The following is a 14,341-nucleotide window of genomic DNA, read 5'->3' as shown; positions in this document are numbered from 1 at the left end:
CTGTGTGTGTGTGTGTGTGTGTGTGTGTGTGTGTGGTGGTGTGTGTGGTGGTGTGTGTGTTGTGTGTGTGTGGTGTCCGTGTTGACCTGCAGCCAGGACAGATTTGTTTGCATCCTGAGCCTCATGCACTGCAAGTTCATGCAATCATCACCCTGATTATGCATTTCTGACCAACACATCGATGTAGGCTATGTGCTGAAAAGTTGTTCCTAATCAGAGCTCGACATTATCAGTTCGACGCAACTACAAACTCTCTGGGAGCAAAGTTACTGGTTTGGATCAGTCATCAGTGCGTTGAAGCGTGAAATCGTACTTGCAGTGGTCCAACATTATGATTAAATCTGGGGACGTACAGAGCCCCGACTCGACTGATCCTTGTCGGATAAATTAAAGTGCATGTTTTCTCTTGCTGTGTTTTATAAGCAGTGTGTCAGTGGAGCAAACAGGCAGCAAGCGCTGCCGCCAAGCTCACCACAGCTCATGTTTTAAAAGCATATTAACACTCTGCTTTGGTTTAAACAAGCAACGAGTCTATTTTAATCAGACACATCATCAACATCGGTCTCTACTTCAAAACGTGGTGCCGACGTACTAATAACAGCCATCGCACACGCAGTTTAAACATTTTATGAACATATTTACATGTGTCTTTGGTTCAAATACCTGCATGCAGGCGCATGTCAATCAGGTAGTGATTTTGACGTAAATAAGAGTTTTTTCTTCTCATCCTGTTTGTATTATTACTGCTCACAGAGACTGTACAGGTGCGGAGCCAGAGGGGAAAAGGGTTGGAGCAGCCCCATCCAATCCCCTAAGAGTAAAAGTGTACTTTTGAAGACATTTTAAAGATATTTTTGCACATAATATAATATTAGTAGTATTATATTAACTCAGCCACATGGGGTGTACAACCAGGACATTCTGAGTGCTGGTCCCAATCCCGGGTTAATGCGGGGGGTAGAAGGAGGCAGGGCTTTAACCTTAAAGTTTGTCAAATATTAGCCACATGAGGTGTGCAGTCAGTACACTCTGAGTGCCAGTCCCAAGCCAAGATTAATGAGTAGGGTAGCATCAGGAAGGGCATCCGGTGTGAAACAAGCCAAAATAAAGAAGCAGAGCACAAATCAAATTTATATGGGATCGGTTGCACCCCGGGTTAACAACAACTGCTACCGTTGCCACTGCCCAACAGGGTGCTGGCAGAAATTGGGCTATTACTGGGAAAAGAAGAAGAGGAAGAGAACATGTCCAGAGACACCGGGAGAAGAGGAAATCTAGAAGGATGGAAGTAAGAGTCGGAACTTTGAATGTTGGCAGTATGACTGGTAAAGCGAGAGAGCTGGCTGATATGATGGAGAAGAGAAAGGTAGATATATTGTGTGTGCAAGAGACCAAGTGGAAGGAAATTAAGGCTAAGAGGATAGGTGGTAGGTTCAAGTTATTGTATGATGGTGTGGATAGGAAGAGAAATGGTGATGGGGTCATTTAAAGGAAGAGTATCTTAAGAGTGTGTTGGAGGTTAAGTGAGTGTCTGACAGGGATGAGTGTGAAGTTGGAAACTGGAGGGGTGAGAATGAATATAATTAGTGCATATGCCCCACAAGTAGGTTCTGAGACAGGGAAAGAAGATTTCTGGAGTGAGTTAGATGAGGTGGTGGAGAGTGTGCCCAAGAAAGAAAGAGTGGTGATAGGAGCAAACTTCAATGGACATGTTGGTGAAGAGAACAGAGGTGATGAGGAAGTAATGGGTAGGTATGGTATCAAGGACAGGAATGTGGAAGGACAGATGGTAGTTAATTTTGCAAAAAGGATGGAAATGGCTGTGGTGAACACCTACTTTAAGAAACGGGAGGAGCACAGGATGAGTGGAGGAAGGTACACACAGGTGGACTACGTTCTTTGTAGGAGATGCAAGCTAAAATAAATTGGAGACTGGAAGGTGGTGGCAGGAGAGAGTGTAGCTAGACAGCATAGGATGGTGGTTTGTAAGATGACTTTAGACGTGAAGGAATAAAAGTGTTAGAGCTCAACAAAGGATCCTCTGTAAATCCGAGGCATCACTTTCAAATGAAAGCTCAGAAGCTACATCAGACATGGCAGCATTTGTTTCATTCTGTCTGTCGACCATCAGGATCTTTCCGCTTTTTCTAAAATGTACGTCACATGCTGAGATATGCCACATAAGACGTTTTCCAGAAATGCACCTGCTAAGTCTCAGAGCAAGAGGAATAATTAGCAATAAAATACATCAGCGACCACTAATTATTGCCACATGTGCGCAGATCGACTTACAATCATGAATACTTTGCTGTTGTGTTACTAACTGGGACTTTAAATAACGTGCAACATGTCCTTTAATGTCAAGGCCTGCTGAAAGCTAACGATGTTGTTGATATATCACATGAAAATTCAACAGCACATCATTCAATGATTTTTTTTGTCCAAATATTGTCTAAGATGAAGTGCAAAGTCAGAATGGATCATCATAAAACAAGGCCTAAAACTGACATCTTAAAAATTTAGAGCAGAGCCACGAAATCATCTTATATCCTAATATGATAATCATCTTATATTATATCCTCAATCAGTTGATAGTTACAGCCTTATTGTACAGCTCTGAGACAACTAAGATGATTGACAAAGAGTCAAACACAAAAGGAGTAAAAGTTGCACATAAACTGTGGGTGTTATGGGGTAAAAGGCACAGCTGCCATCGAACTTCACACCACTGATTTTCGAGGATGACACTTCATGTCTTGGTTCCTCTTCTGTTCCATTACTCAAAACATCTTTCTAACATGTGTCCAAAACGGCCCCCAGGAATTTGTGTCAAATGCCCACTGTGCGTGTGTGTACGTGTGCGTTTGTGGGGTCGGTCCAGTGTCACGTATCCTGGAGTCGCAGTTTAATGGGCCAGTTAATAAAAACCAGGCCAGAGGAGACAGACAAAATGTACAGGACCACACGCGTCGAGGACAGAACGAGACGCATTCGGATATAAAGCAGCCTGAGGCCAACGTGCTCACCAGTGAATGATAAAGCTCGGAAATTACAGAGATCAGTTCAAGACCAACGACAAAGCGGCGTGTAGCAGAACAGCTTTAAAGGGGCCAGTTACAGGAGTATTTGTGAAGTCAAACTCAGAGCAATTTTAGATTTGTTTCAATAAAAGTTACACAAAAGCTGCTACAATCAGCGGAAATGAGAGAAATATTCACTCAAGCAGTTTGTGCAAACCCTTACCAAAAAAAAGTACTGATAAGTATATAAAAAGTAAACTGGAAGTATACGGTACACAATTCAAATATGGTTTTGACATGTAGAATTATATTATATTTTACGTAAAATTGCACATTTCCAAAGTATAAAGTCCTGCAGACTGTTGTGGTAACTTCAAGGATTTTAAATCAATAACTCTGAAATCTGGGCTGTTGTTTGGGCTTAATTAGGCAGCGTTAAGTCTTTGTACTGAACCCCCTAAGGGGCGATAGAGCTAGTTTGCTGTTGTGTTTACTAAATTTATAAACAGTCTCTTGACCATCGACAAGTGGAATTTTATGCACATCTGAATAAGAAGTTGGATTTCTACAGAGAAACACACGCTGGTGATTTTAGGAAGATATTGTAATAAATGGGGTCGACAAACACACAGTTAATTCCAGAGTAAACTGTTTAGTCTCGGAGAAGACGTGTGCTCTCCAACTTCTCATTACAAGTCTGATGAAATATCAAAACATCCTGAGATTATGTTAATGAAATTACAAGTTAACAGTGTGCAATTGTTTCAGTGCTACTTGTAACCCGATGATACATGAATGTCGAATCTTCTTTTTGCTCCCATCACAAACGCATTCCCAGTTGTTTTTCAATCAGACGGTGTTCCTCTGCATTTGTGTGAGAGAGGAAGAGGTCTTGAGGAATGGCAGGAATGTGTATTGTTCAGTTTGGGAAGGACTGATGGGGGCAGACTATTGTGTTTCACGGTTCTTGGCATCGCAGACTTGAGTCTTACCCCCAGTCTCCGGGGACCCTGCAGACTCCCCTCCAAAAAATCTAAACAACGGGACGTGTGAGTGTCGACATGTGAATATTTTATCCATACTGTGAGCAGGAACATTACACACAGTGCCTGTGTTCATGTGCCACGAAAAAAATAAGAAGCTTCTAGAATGACATAAAAAGCAAAAACCAGCAAAATGTTTCATGAGAACAACAAACTGTGAAATTTGGCAACGCTGCTGAACAAACAAAGCTCGACACCGAACCCAGAACCAGAGGTACAACAGTCAGGCAGCGGGCACAGGTTGGGTTCATTAGAAGAAACAAAGGCTTTTTACCACTACCACACAGGGACAGTGCCCGACCGACTCGTGTTAGAAAGTTACTGTCTGGTTCATCTTAGTTCCGATCGTGGCGGTAAAGTGCACAAATACTTACTATACTATAGTAAGTACTATACTTTTAATATGTTTGTATTTATTCATGCTTTCTACTTTACAGAAACACAAACATGTTTCTGGATACCATCTTAATCTTCTGTCTACAACATGTTGTTTGGTGTTGCATCCCTGATGGCGCTAAACTGTTAGCTACGTCGCGAGATCACCGATTCATTCCTTATGGACACTTCTTAATCTACATCTGATCCTCAGGAGGCAGTGCTTAGATTTCATTAGCTGGCCAATTGTTTGGTGCTTCCATTTTCTCCAACTCACCGAGTTCATCCTCTGGAGAAAAGATGTGCGTCGGCATGTTTGGGTGCTACTTCAGTTTAAATGGCAAGTTCTCAGCTCCTTGCCCTTTCAACCAATCAGATTCTTGTGGAGTTGTTATGGCTGAGAGCGTTTAGACCTCATTTGCAAGCAGGAATATTTAAGTGAAACGCATGGGTTGGCTCACTTCCTGTTTAAGATGGGAAAAATGTCGCAGTGCTATACGGGTCAGTATTGTATGACTTATCTGCACCAATGGGAAAAAAGTCACCAGAAAAAAAAAAGGCTCCTATGATGCAATTTGAACTCTGGAAAATTGATCAATTCCGTGAACTGAGCTTCACCACAAAGGCTGTGACTCAGTAACAGTTTGTATAACGATGATGTCATTTTTATATTACAAATGCACAGACTATTTCTTTTGGCAATTGAAGTCCAACCTGGTGTGCAAATCCATGATAAAATTTGATTCAGATGAGATTATCTTCCGGTTTTACCCACCAACCCAAAAAATCCAACCCTTCTGTCTTATCCTTGTTCTGTCCTTTCATGTCTCTCCTCTGTCCCTTTCAACTTTGAGCAAAATAAATGTTTTGTCAAAGCATATCACAAATAAAAGACCAAGTTTAGATGAAAGCGTTTTGTCGCACAGTCCCATTTACCTCTTCTAAACATCAAACACGACTACGGCGCAACTTGCAATTTTCCATGTGAGCGTATCATTCTGCCACGTAGCACCCGACTGTGACAAACATGGATCATGTTGACTGTAAAAATTGCATTTATGAGCACTCTTGGACATTTAATACTCTGCTACCCAGTAATCGGAAGAGTTGGGGTTTTGTGTGCGTGTCTCTGAAGTCTTTATTTGTTAAGGCATTTGAAAGAGGTTTTTGTTACCATTTATAAAAAGGTACAAAGACTGATACAATAAAATATGTTAAACTGAAGCTGGTGAGGTCAAGTCTTGATTTAGATACTTCAGCAACATTAGCCTAATCAATAATTTTAAAAAGCAGTTAAAAAAAATTGAAAACAATTAGGGGGGGGGGATTTGTTTTTCCTGTAGACGTTTTTTTTTTTTTTTTTTTTTTTCTTCTAGGCCCCACGGTACCCACTGGAAATCAACAACAGCCACTAAAATTGTGAGGTGCATAAGATGTGAAGTGCTCAGAAAATTATTTATATAACCCTACCACAGGCCCCATATGTTTGATCATCAGCATATAAAAAAACAACCTAATTTTTCAGAGGAAAATGCATAAATATTTTGCAAATTAAAGAATACCCAAACACTCGGATCGCTCAGTCTCAGCATCACTAACCACCAAACTGCATGTGTGCAAATGGTTAAATCAGACAGGAATAAAAGACAAAATAAAACTTTATGGTTCAAAATAGCCACAGAGTTAATGCTCCCACACACCCACACTGAAAATTCTAAAATGTTCCTTTCCTATTCTGCCAGCAGTTTTTGTTTGTTTGATTTCCACTGAAAAAGCTTCTTTTCACACGCATAAATTTTCACCAAACCCCCCCCCCAATCTGGAGCTGAAACTTTGGGAGAAACAGGATAAGCTGCTAAGGTTCAAGAATGTCCTGCCTCTGCCATGACTGTCCACCGACAGGCCGTGGACAGATCTAACAAAGGTCTGACAAAACAGGAACGACCACGGCAGAAACATGTCCAGGTCGAAGCGGCAAAACATCCGCTTTATTCTTTTACCTCCAGAAATATATCAGAATAATTATAACTCACTCCTCAACCAACGAGACAAAAAATAAATAAATAAAAAATGTGGCTGGTTTTAATTCAGAAACCTTCTAAAAGAAGGTGAGAGGTCACACGGCATTGGGTAAACACCCGAGCCACTAGGGGGCGAAACACACACTTTGGCTTCACTTTTGAATGTGTCCACTGCTCCTATCTTTTGACAGAACACTTTTTTGTTGTGGTCATTTGATTTAGTGGCAGCATTATTCATGAAGCTGTGAATTTATTCATACAAATCAATTATCAGTGATCTTTAAACAAAAAGAATAAGGAAAAGAAACCTGCAGGGCAGAAGGAATTTGGAGCAGATCTGAATATTGTTCCACATCTGGGGAATTATACAGCTACATGCTATACATTCAAATACATGTCGAAGTACTGCACCGTGAACGGTGTAACTGAATACATGTCGTAAAATGGTTTAACTAATTTATTAGTTTGTGTGTGTGTGTAGGTTCCAGTGAAAGTAAAGACCTTCAGCTGCCAATAAACCACCACTTTTATTTGCTGCCACAATCTCACGTTGAGACACTTCAGTAATTTAAGCAACACACCAATAACTGCAGTTTTCAGTATGACTTTCTGCTTAATTATGATGCTTTTTTTTTTTTTAAATCAGTAGATGTTTTGAATCTGAGAAAAACAATACTAGTGAAAAGCCTGATGGGTTCTTTCCCTAAAAATTGGCCTGTTAAAATCCCTATAAATTGTTGTTCTTGAAAAACTAAAACAGATCCCAGCACATCGCTCCACTAAACTGTCGGGTCAGGCAGTACATTCCTGCGGTTTACCAAATTTAGCCTGCAAGCCTTCCGTTAGCTGGCATTTCAGGAATACAGGACAACATTACACAGGACACAGAATACGAACCAATCTGACGGAGTAAGGGGGGGCCAGAAGTTCACCTCAGGGGTGTTTGTCCGTCCCACCATGGCGGGTGGACACCACCAGAGGGTGCTGCTGTTGATGCTCTGTTGCTTTTTGCTTGTTTGTTACAAGGATTTTCTGGTGCCAAATCAACATGTAGATCCCCTCAGATCTGCTGTGGTGACTCGAGTGGGAAAACAAGGGTTTACGAGGATTTTCTTGGAAATCAAAATGAACCCAACCAAGGTTAAAGGTCAAATTAAAGGAAAGGTGTTCATTTGGCCCCGATGACCTATAGCAACCTGCTTTATTAAAAGTAAGTCAGAAAGCTCAGATGTCATCAACGATGACAGGGGGGGGGACTAATTTTGTTTACACATTAAAGCGTTTTTCATACCTCTAAGAATTAAACGTTATTTCCCATGGTGCAAACCTCCAACCTGCAGGGTTCAACCTAACACACCCTAAATCTGATATTAGCCTTCTATCAAAGAGAGAACAGGCAGCAAATTCAACAAAAGGCCATTTTTCAGTCCACAAAACTTCTTAATCGTGTGCCAACTCCGTATTTCCTCACTCGACATTTACATCATATAATTAATCTACTGTGCACCTTTTCTTCAGCCTGCTTGACCCAGCTATCTTAGATAATTATAGGCTAATCTCCAACCTTTCTTTTCTCTCAAAATTCTTGAAAGGGTAATTGTAAAACAGCTAACTGATCATCTGCAGAGGAATGGTCCTATTGAAGAGTTTCAGTCAGGTTTTAGAATTCACCATAGTACAGAAACAGCATTAGTGAAGGTTACAAATGATCTTCTTATGGCCTCAGACAGTGGACTCATCTCTGTGCTTGTTCTGTTAGACCTCAGTGCTGCTTTTGATACTGTTGACCATAAAATTTATTACAGAGATTAGAGCATGCCATAGGTATTAAAGGCACTGCGCTGCGGTGGTTTGAATCATATTTATCTAAACAGATTACAATTTGTTCATGTAAATGGGGAATCTTCTTTACAGACTAGGTTAATTATGGAGTTCCACAAGGTTCTGTGCTAGGACCAATTTTATTCACTTTATACATGCTTCCCTTAAGCAGTATTATTAGACGGCATTGCTTAAAATTTTCATTGTTACGCAGATGATACCCAGCTTTATCTATCCATGAAGCCAGAGGACACACACCCAATTAGCTAACTGCAGGATTGTCTTACAGACATAAAGACATGGATGACCTCTAATTTCCTGCTTTTAAACTCAGATAAAACTGAAGTTATTGTACTTGGCCCCACAAATCTTAGAAACATGGTGTCTAACCAGATCCTTACTCTGGATGGCATTACCCTGACCTCTAGTAATACTGTGAGAAACCTTGGAGTCATTTTTGATCAGGATATGTCATTCAAACCGCATATTAAAACAATATGTAGGACTGCTTTTTTGCATTTACGCAATATCTCTAAAATTAGAAAGGTCTTGTCTCAGAGTGATGCTGAAAAACTAATTCATGCATTTATTTCCTCTAGGCTGGACTACTGTTGTTGTGAAAGGGTAGGAACACGGACCCACAACAGGGGGCGCAATGAACGGACAATGGAGAAGGTAAATAACAAGGTTTACTATTGTGAAACGAGCACAATAAATACAACAATCACAATTTGGGGTCGAATCCGCTGGTGTCGTGTGGGCAGGCCTCGAAGGTAGGAGACGTCCGTCTCAGTCGAACCGGAACCACCCAGATCTCCTCTGCCACCGAACCCTGGAAATACTGGAACCGCCAAGTCCCGAATTCCCAGGTGGCCACTGCCTCCGCTCGTCGGATCCGGTACTGCTGGCGGGAGAGAGCAACAACACACAGGTGTGGATGCGACCGCACCCAGTAACGGAGAGGGGAGAAGCCGCCTCCACCTCTTGTCAAAGTACAGCAGGAAGGTGAGTACTTATCCAAGCAATGAAGCTATCAGTAGTCACAGTCCTGAAAAGGTTTAACAAGTTTAGCTGGTTGTTCAGAATATAAATGCAGAGAATATTACCTCAGTCTTAGGCGATATCTCGGCACTGAGGTGGAGACGCCGTCCTCCTGATATACCTCTGTGCTGAGTGGAACAGCTGTGTCTGGTGATGGTGACAGCTGTCACCCAGGCTACTCCCATAAGGCGGCAGCGCCCTCTGGTGCCTGGAGCCCGCACTCCAGGCAGGGCGCCCTCTGGTGGTGGTGGGCCAGCAGTACCTCCTCTTCAGCAGCCCACACAACAACTGTAATTCATTATTATCAGGTTGTCCTAAAAGTTCCCAGAAAAGCCTTCAGTTAATCCAAAATGCTGCAGCTAGAGTACTAACGGGGACTAGAAGGAGACAGCATATCTCACCCATACTGGCCCTCTCTTCATTGGCTTCCTGTTAATTCTAGAATAGAATTTAAATTCTTCTTCTTACTTATAAGGTTTTGAATAATCAGGTCCATCTTATTTTAGGGACTCATAGTACCATATCACCCCAATAGAGCGCTTCGCTCTCAGACTGCAGGCTTACCTGTAGTTCCTAGGGTTTGTAAGAGTAGAATGGCAGGCAGAGCCTTCAGCTTTCAGGCTCCTCTCCTGTGGAACCAGCTCCCAATTCAGATCAGGGAGACAGACACCCTCTCTACTTTTAAGATTAGGCTTAAAACTTTCCTTTTTGCTAAGCGTATAGTTAGGGCTGGATCAGGTGACCCTGAACCATCCCTTAGTTATGCTGCTATAGACTTAGACTGCTGGGGGGTTCCCATGATGCACTGAGTGTTTCTTTCTCTTTCTGCTCTGTATGCACCACTCTGCATTTAATCATTAGTGATTGATCTCTGCTCCCCTCCACAGCATGTCTTTTTCCTGGTTCTCTCCCTCAGCCCCAACCAGTCCCAGCAGAAGACTGCCCCTCCCTGAGCCTGGTTCTGCTGGAGGTTTCTTCCTGTTAAAAGGGAGTTTTTCCTTCCCACTGTTGCCAAGTGCTTGCTCACAGGGGGTCGTTTGACCGTTGGGGTTTTTACGTAATTATTGTATAGCCTTGCCTTACAATATAAAGCCCCTTGAGGTAACTGTTTGTTGTGATTTGGCGCTATATAAATAAAATTGATGAATTGAATTGATTCAGAACTTAACGAGGGCGTTTATTTAAAAGAGTTCCGCAGTAAAAATACTGTACGGGGGGAAACCCCACTGAGTAATTTCCTGGTGTTTCCGAGACAGGCACACATCCCTGCAGCTCTTCTCCAACTCAGTTTAGCTCAAATGAGATTTAAATGAGCTGCAAGTAACAAAAAAAAAAAAAAAAAAAAATACACAGAATGTGCCAGGTGCTTGTTCATATTTTATACTTGTTATAATAACGCCTTAATAAGCTCAAAACAGGAAGACACTGATCTGACCTTATGCCATATGAGATGAGAACATGAAAAGAGGTGCTAATGAGAGCGGGCCAAGGACTGACGCACAAATCTGCACATTTCATCACTCTCATGTGGGTGAAGTGGGTGTTTTCTGGCACTGCACTCCTGAATTACCTTCCAGACGGCTCCTTGATGCTAAAACTAAAGACCAGGATGTGATCAGATACCCGCCCGGGAACAAAACCAAACCCAACCATCAGTGCCGCCAGTTTGTCAATCAAAACAACTTTAATCATTTGATTTTACAACATGGAACAAGTGAAATTCTGTATTTTTCCCCCTTAATAAATTAATTACATGATTAATCAAGTACCAATAAAGCTGATGACATTATTTTTTATTAACTGAGTGGTTTTTGTTTAAAGACAACGTGCTGTTTCTTGGTAAATATCAAAGATTGTTGCTTTTTAATGCAGACATGGTCAACACAAACAGTGCTGGGAAAATCCCCGAGTTCCTAGCAGACGCTGACACACACACACACGCACACACACAGGATTTAACTGGGTGGGACGCTCAAACCCAGTAGCATTCCTACAGCCATGCATGCGTGCCCGGCTGTCAGGCACAGTCTGTGATTTTATGTGTGTGCACGTGTTTATGTACAGTAGACGTATTACGGCAGCGTCTGCACACTGCAGAGGCGGGAGCAGAATCCACGTAAACCGGTGAATGCTGGACATCTGATGGACGTTCAAAGCCAGAACAAGCTCTGTTCCTGCCGAACAGGTGTGTGAAGCTCTCAGAAATGACAGAGTTCTAACTGTAATATCACAAAATCCGCCAGACTGGCGCTGCATTTGAGTCCATGTGAGCAAGTCGGGATAAGATGCTGACCCTAGACAGACGATGCATGGTGTACAGTTTAAAACACATCCCGGAAACCCTTTTAAGGCGTGTTCGGCTCCAATTTGATCATTTGTCACTGGTGGTTTTTGGCTCTGGGACCAGGTGCACAGCTATTTGTACAGCGGATTCAAGTGGAAGGTTTTCTCAAGCATGCAAGTGAACAGCAGCCACCAAGCTCCCTGAGGTGAAGCAGGAACGTAAAGTTTTGTATATTTATATTAGCCTTTACTTTTATTTAGTTTAATTGTTGTTTTCAGTTCAGTTTCACTGTGCATACAAGAAGACTGTGTGTGCATCATGCACTGCCTATGTAAGGCAAGACTGTGTCAAATAAATAACAAGAAAACTACACTAAGCTTTAGACTAGGTTTTCGGTCATCTGTGGTGAATGCACCGACATTGTGCCTGACAAAAGCTCATTTAAAGACGAACACACCAATCCATCAACAGATGAGCAAAATAACAACTTTGTCAGTTGGAAACCAGCAATACAACTCCTGGCAAAAATTATGGAATCACCTGGCCTCAGAGGATGTTCATTCAGTTGTTTAATTTTGTAGAAAAAAAGCAGATCCCAGACATGACACAAAACTAAAGTCATTTCAAATGGCAACTTTCTGGCTTTAAGAAACACTATAAGAAATCAAGAAAAAAAAGATTGTGGCAGTCAGTAACGGTTACTTTTTTAGACCAAGCAGAGGAAAAAAATATGGAATCACTCAATTCTGAGGAAAAAATTATGGAATCACCCTGTAAATTTTCATCCCCCAAATTAACACCTGCATCATATCAGATCTGCTCATTAGTCTGCATCTAAAAAGGAGTGAACACACCTTGGAGAGCTGTTGCACCAAGTGGACTGACATGAATCATGGCTCCAACACGAGAGATGTCAATTGAAACAAAGGAGAGGATTATCAAACTCTTAAAAGAGAGTAAATCATCACGCAATGTTGCAAAAGATGTTGGTTGTTCACAGTCAGCTGTGTCTAAACTCTGGACCAAATACAAACAACATGGGAAGGTTGTTAAAGGCAAACATACTGGTAGACCAAGGAAGACATCAAAGCGTCAAGACAGAAAACTTAAAGCAATATGTCTCAAAATCGAAAAATGTACAACAAAACAAATGAACGAACGAATGGGAGGAAACTGGAGTCAACATCTGTGACCGAACTGTAAGAAACCGCCTAAAGGAAATGGGATTTACATACAGAAAAGCTAAACGAAAGGCATCATTAACACTTAAACAGAAAAAAACAAGGTTACAATGGGCTAAGGAAAAGCAATTGTGGACTGTGGATGACTGGATGAAAGTCATATTCAGTGATGAATCTCGAATCTGCATTGGGCAAGGTGATGATGCTGGAACTTTTGTTTGGTGCCTTTCCAATGAGATTTATAAAGATGACTGCCTGAAGAGAACATGTAAATTTCCACAGTCATTGATGATATGGGGCTGCATGTCAGGTAAAGGCACTGGGAAGATGGCTACCATTACATCATCAATAAATGCACAAGTTTATGTTGATATTTTGGACAATTGAAAGGATGTTTGGGGATGATGAAATCATTTTTCAAGATGATAATGCATCTTGCCATAGAGCAAAAACTGCAAAAACATACCTTGCAAAAAGACACATAGGGTCAATGTCATGGCATAGGGTCAATGTCAATGAGCAGATCTGATTTGATGCAGGTGTTAGTTTTGGGGATGAAAATTTACAGGGTGATTCCATAATTTTTTCCTCAGAATTGAGTGATTCCATATTTTTTTCCTCTGCTTGGTCTAAAAAAGTAACCGTTACTGACTGCCACAATCTTTTTTTTCTTGATTTCTTATAGTGTTTCTTAAAACCAGAAAGTTGCCATTTGAAATGACTTTAGTTTTGTGTCATGTCTGTTATCTGCTTTTTTTCTACAAAATTAAACAACTGAATGAACATCCTCCGAGGCCAGTGATTCCATAATTTTTCCCAGGGGTTGTAATAACACTGCACAGATAGGGCCCATAGCTCCCCTTTAAAGTCAAACACCGATTAAATACATAAATTAAAAAAAAAAACAAACACATTCAAAGTCACAGTCACAGCGTCCACAATTCTGAACAAACTCCAACAACAAAAGAATTCAAAGAATAAGCAAAAATGTTTTGTTTTTATTGTATCGTATTTGTGGAGGTGATACTCTAGTGGTTCAGCGTTGGGACTGATACAAGAGGATCCTCGGTTCAAATCCCAGCCTGACCAGAAAATGATTAAGGGCCCTTGGGCAACTTCCTTAATCCCCTAGTTGCTCCCAGTGTGTAGTGAGCACCTTGTATGGCAGCACCCTGACATCGGGGTGAATGTGAGGCATTATAAAGCGCTTTAAGCATCTAGTGCAGATGGAAAAGCGATAAATGTAGTCCATTGACCATTTATCACCAAGTTCCCTCCAAATAAATAATGCTGAGGCAGAAATGAGGTTCAGTCTGACCTCATTCTACGTTTGGACTCGTCCCTGCTCAGACACCAACTGGACTTTGGCATGCAGAGGAGAATTAGTTCTGCTTCCAGAGCCAAAATACCAGCAACAGGGCAGGAATGGCACAGCAAAGAGAGAGAGAGAGAGAGAGAGAGAGAGAGAGAGAGAGAGAGAGAGAAAAAAAACAGAGTAATCACTTCTCTTTCTACACCAACTCGTGCCTTTGAGCAAGACACATTCAGCTACAGC

General features: G+C 41.5%; 1 protein-coding gene across 1 annotated transcript in view; it reads right to left on the bottom strand.

Annotated features, from left to right (window-relative positions):
• shroom4 (shroom family member 4) overlaps positions 1-4,752 on the bottom strand; it is a 65,073-nt gene extending 60,321 nt beyond the window's left edge. Inside the window, exon 1 of the mRNA XM_034165088.1 lies at positions 4,716-4,752. Within this exon, the coding sequence (XP_034020979.1) occupies positions 4,716-4,752 (37 nt within the window). The remainder of the gene's footprint in view (positions 1-4,715) is intronic.
• Between the last annotated feature and the right edge of the window lie 9,589 nt (positions 4,753-14,341).

The sequence above is a fragment of the Thalassophryne amazonica genome, chromosome 23 (assembly GCF_902500255.1).
Source record: "Thalassophryne amazonica chromosome 23, fThaAma1.1, whole genome shotgun sequence".
Taxonomy (NCBI): domain Eukaryota; kingdom Metazoa; phylum Chordata; class Actinopteri; order Batrachoidiformes; family Batrachoididae; genus Thalassophryne; species Thalassophryne amazonica.
This window is presented reverse-complemented; position numbering and strand designations above follow the sequence as displayed.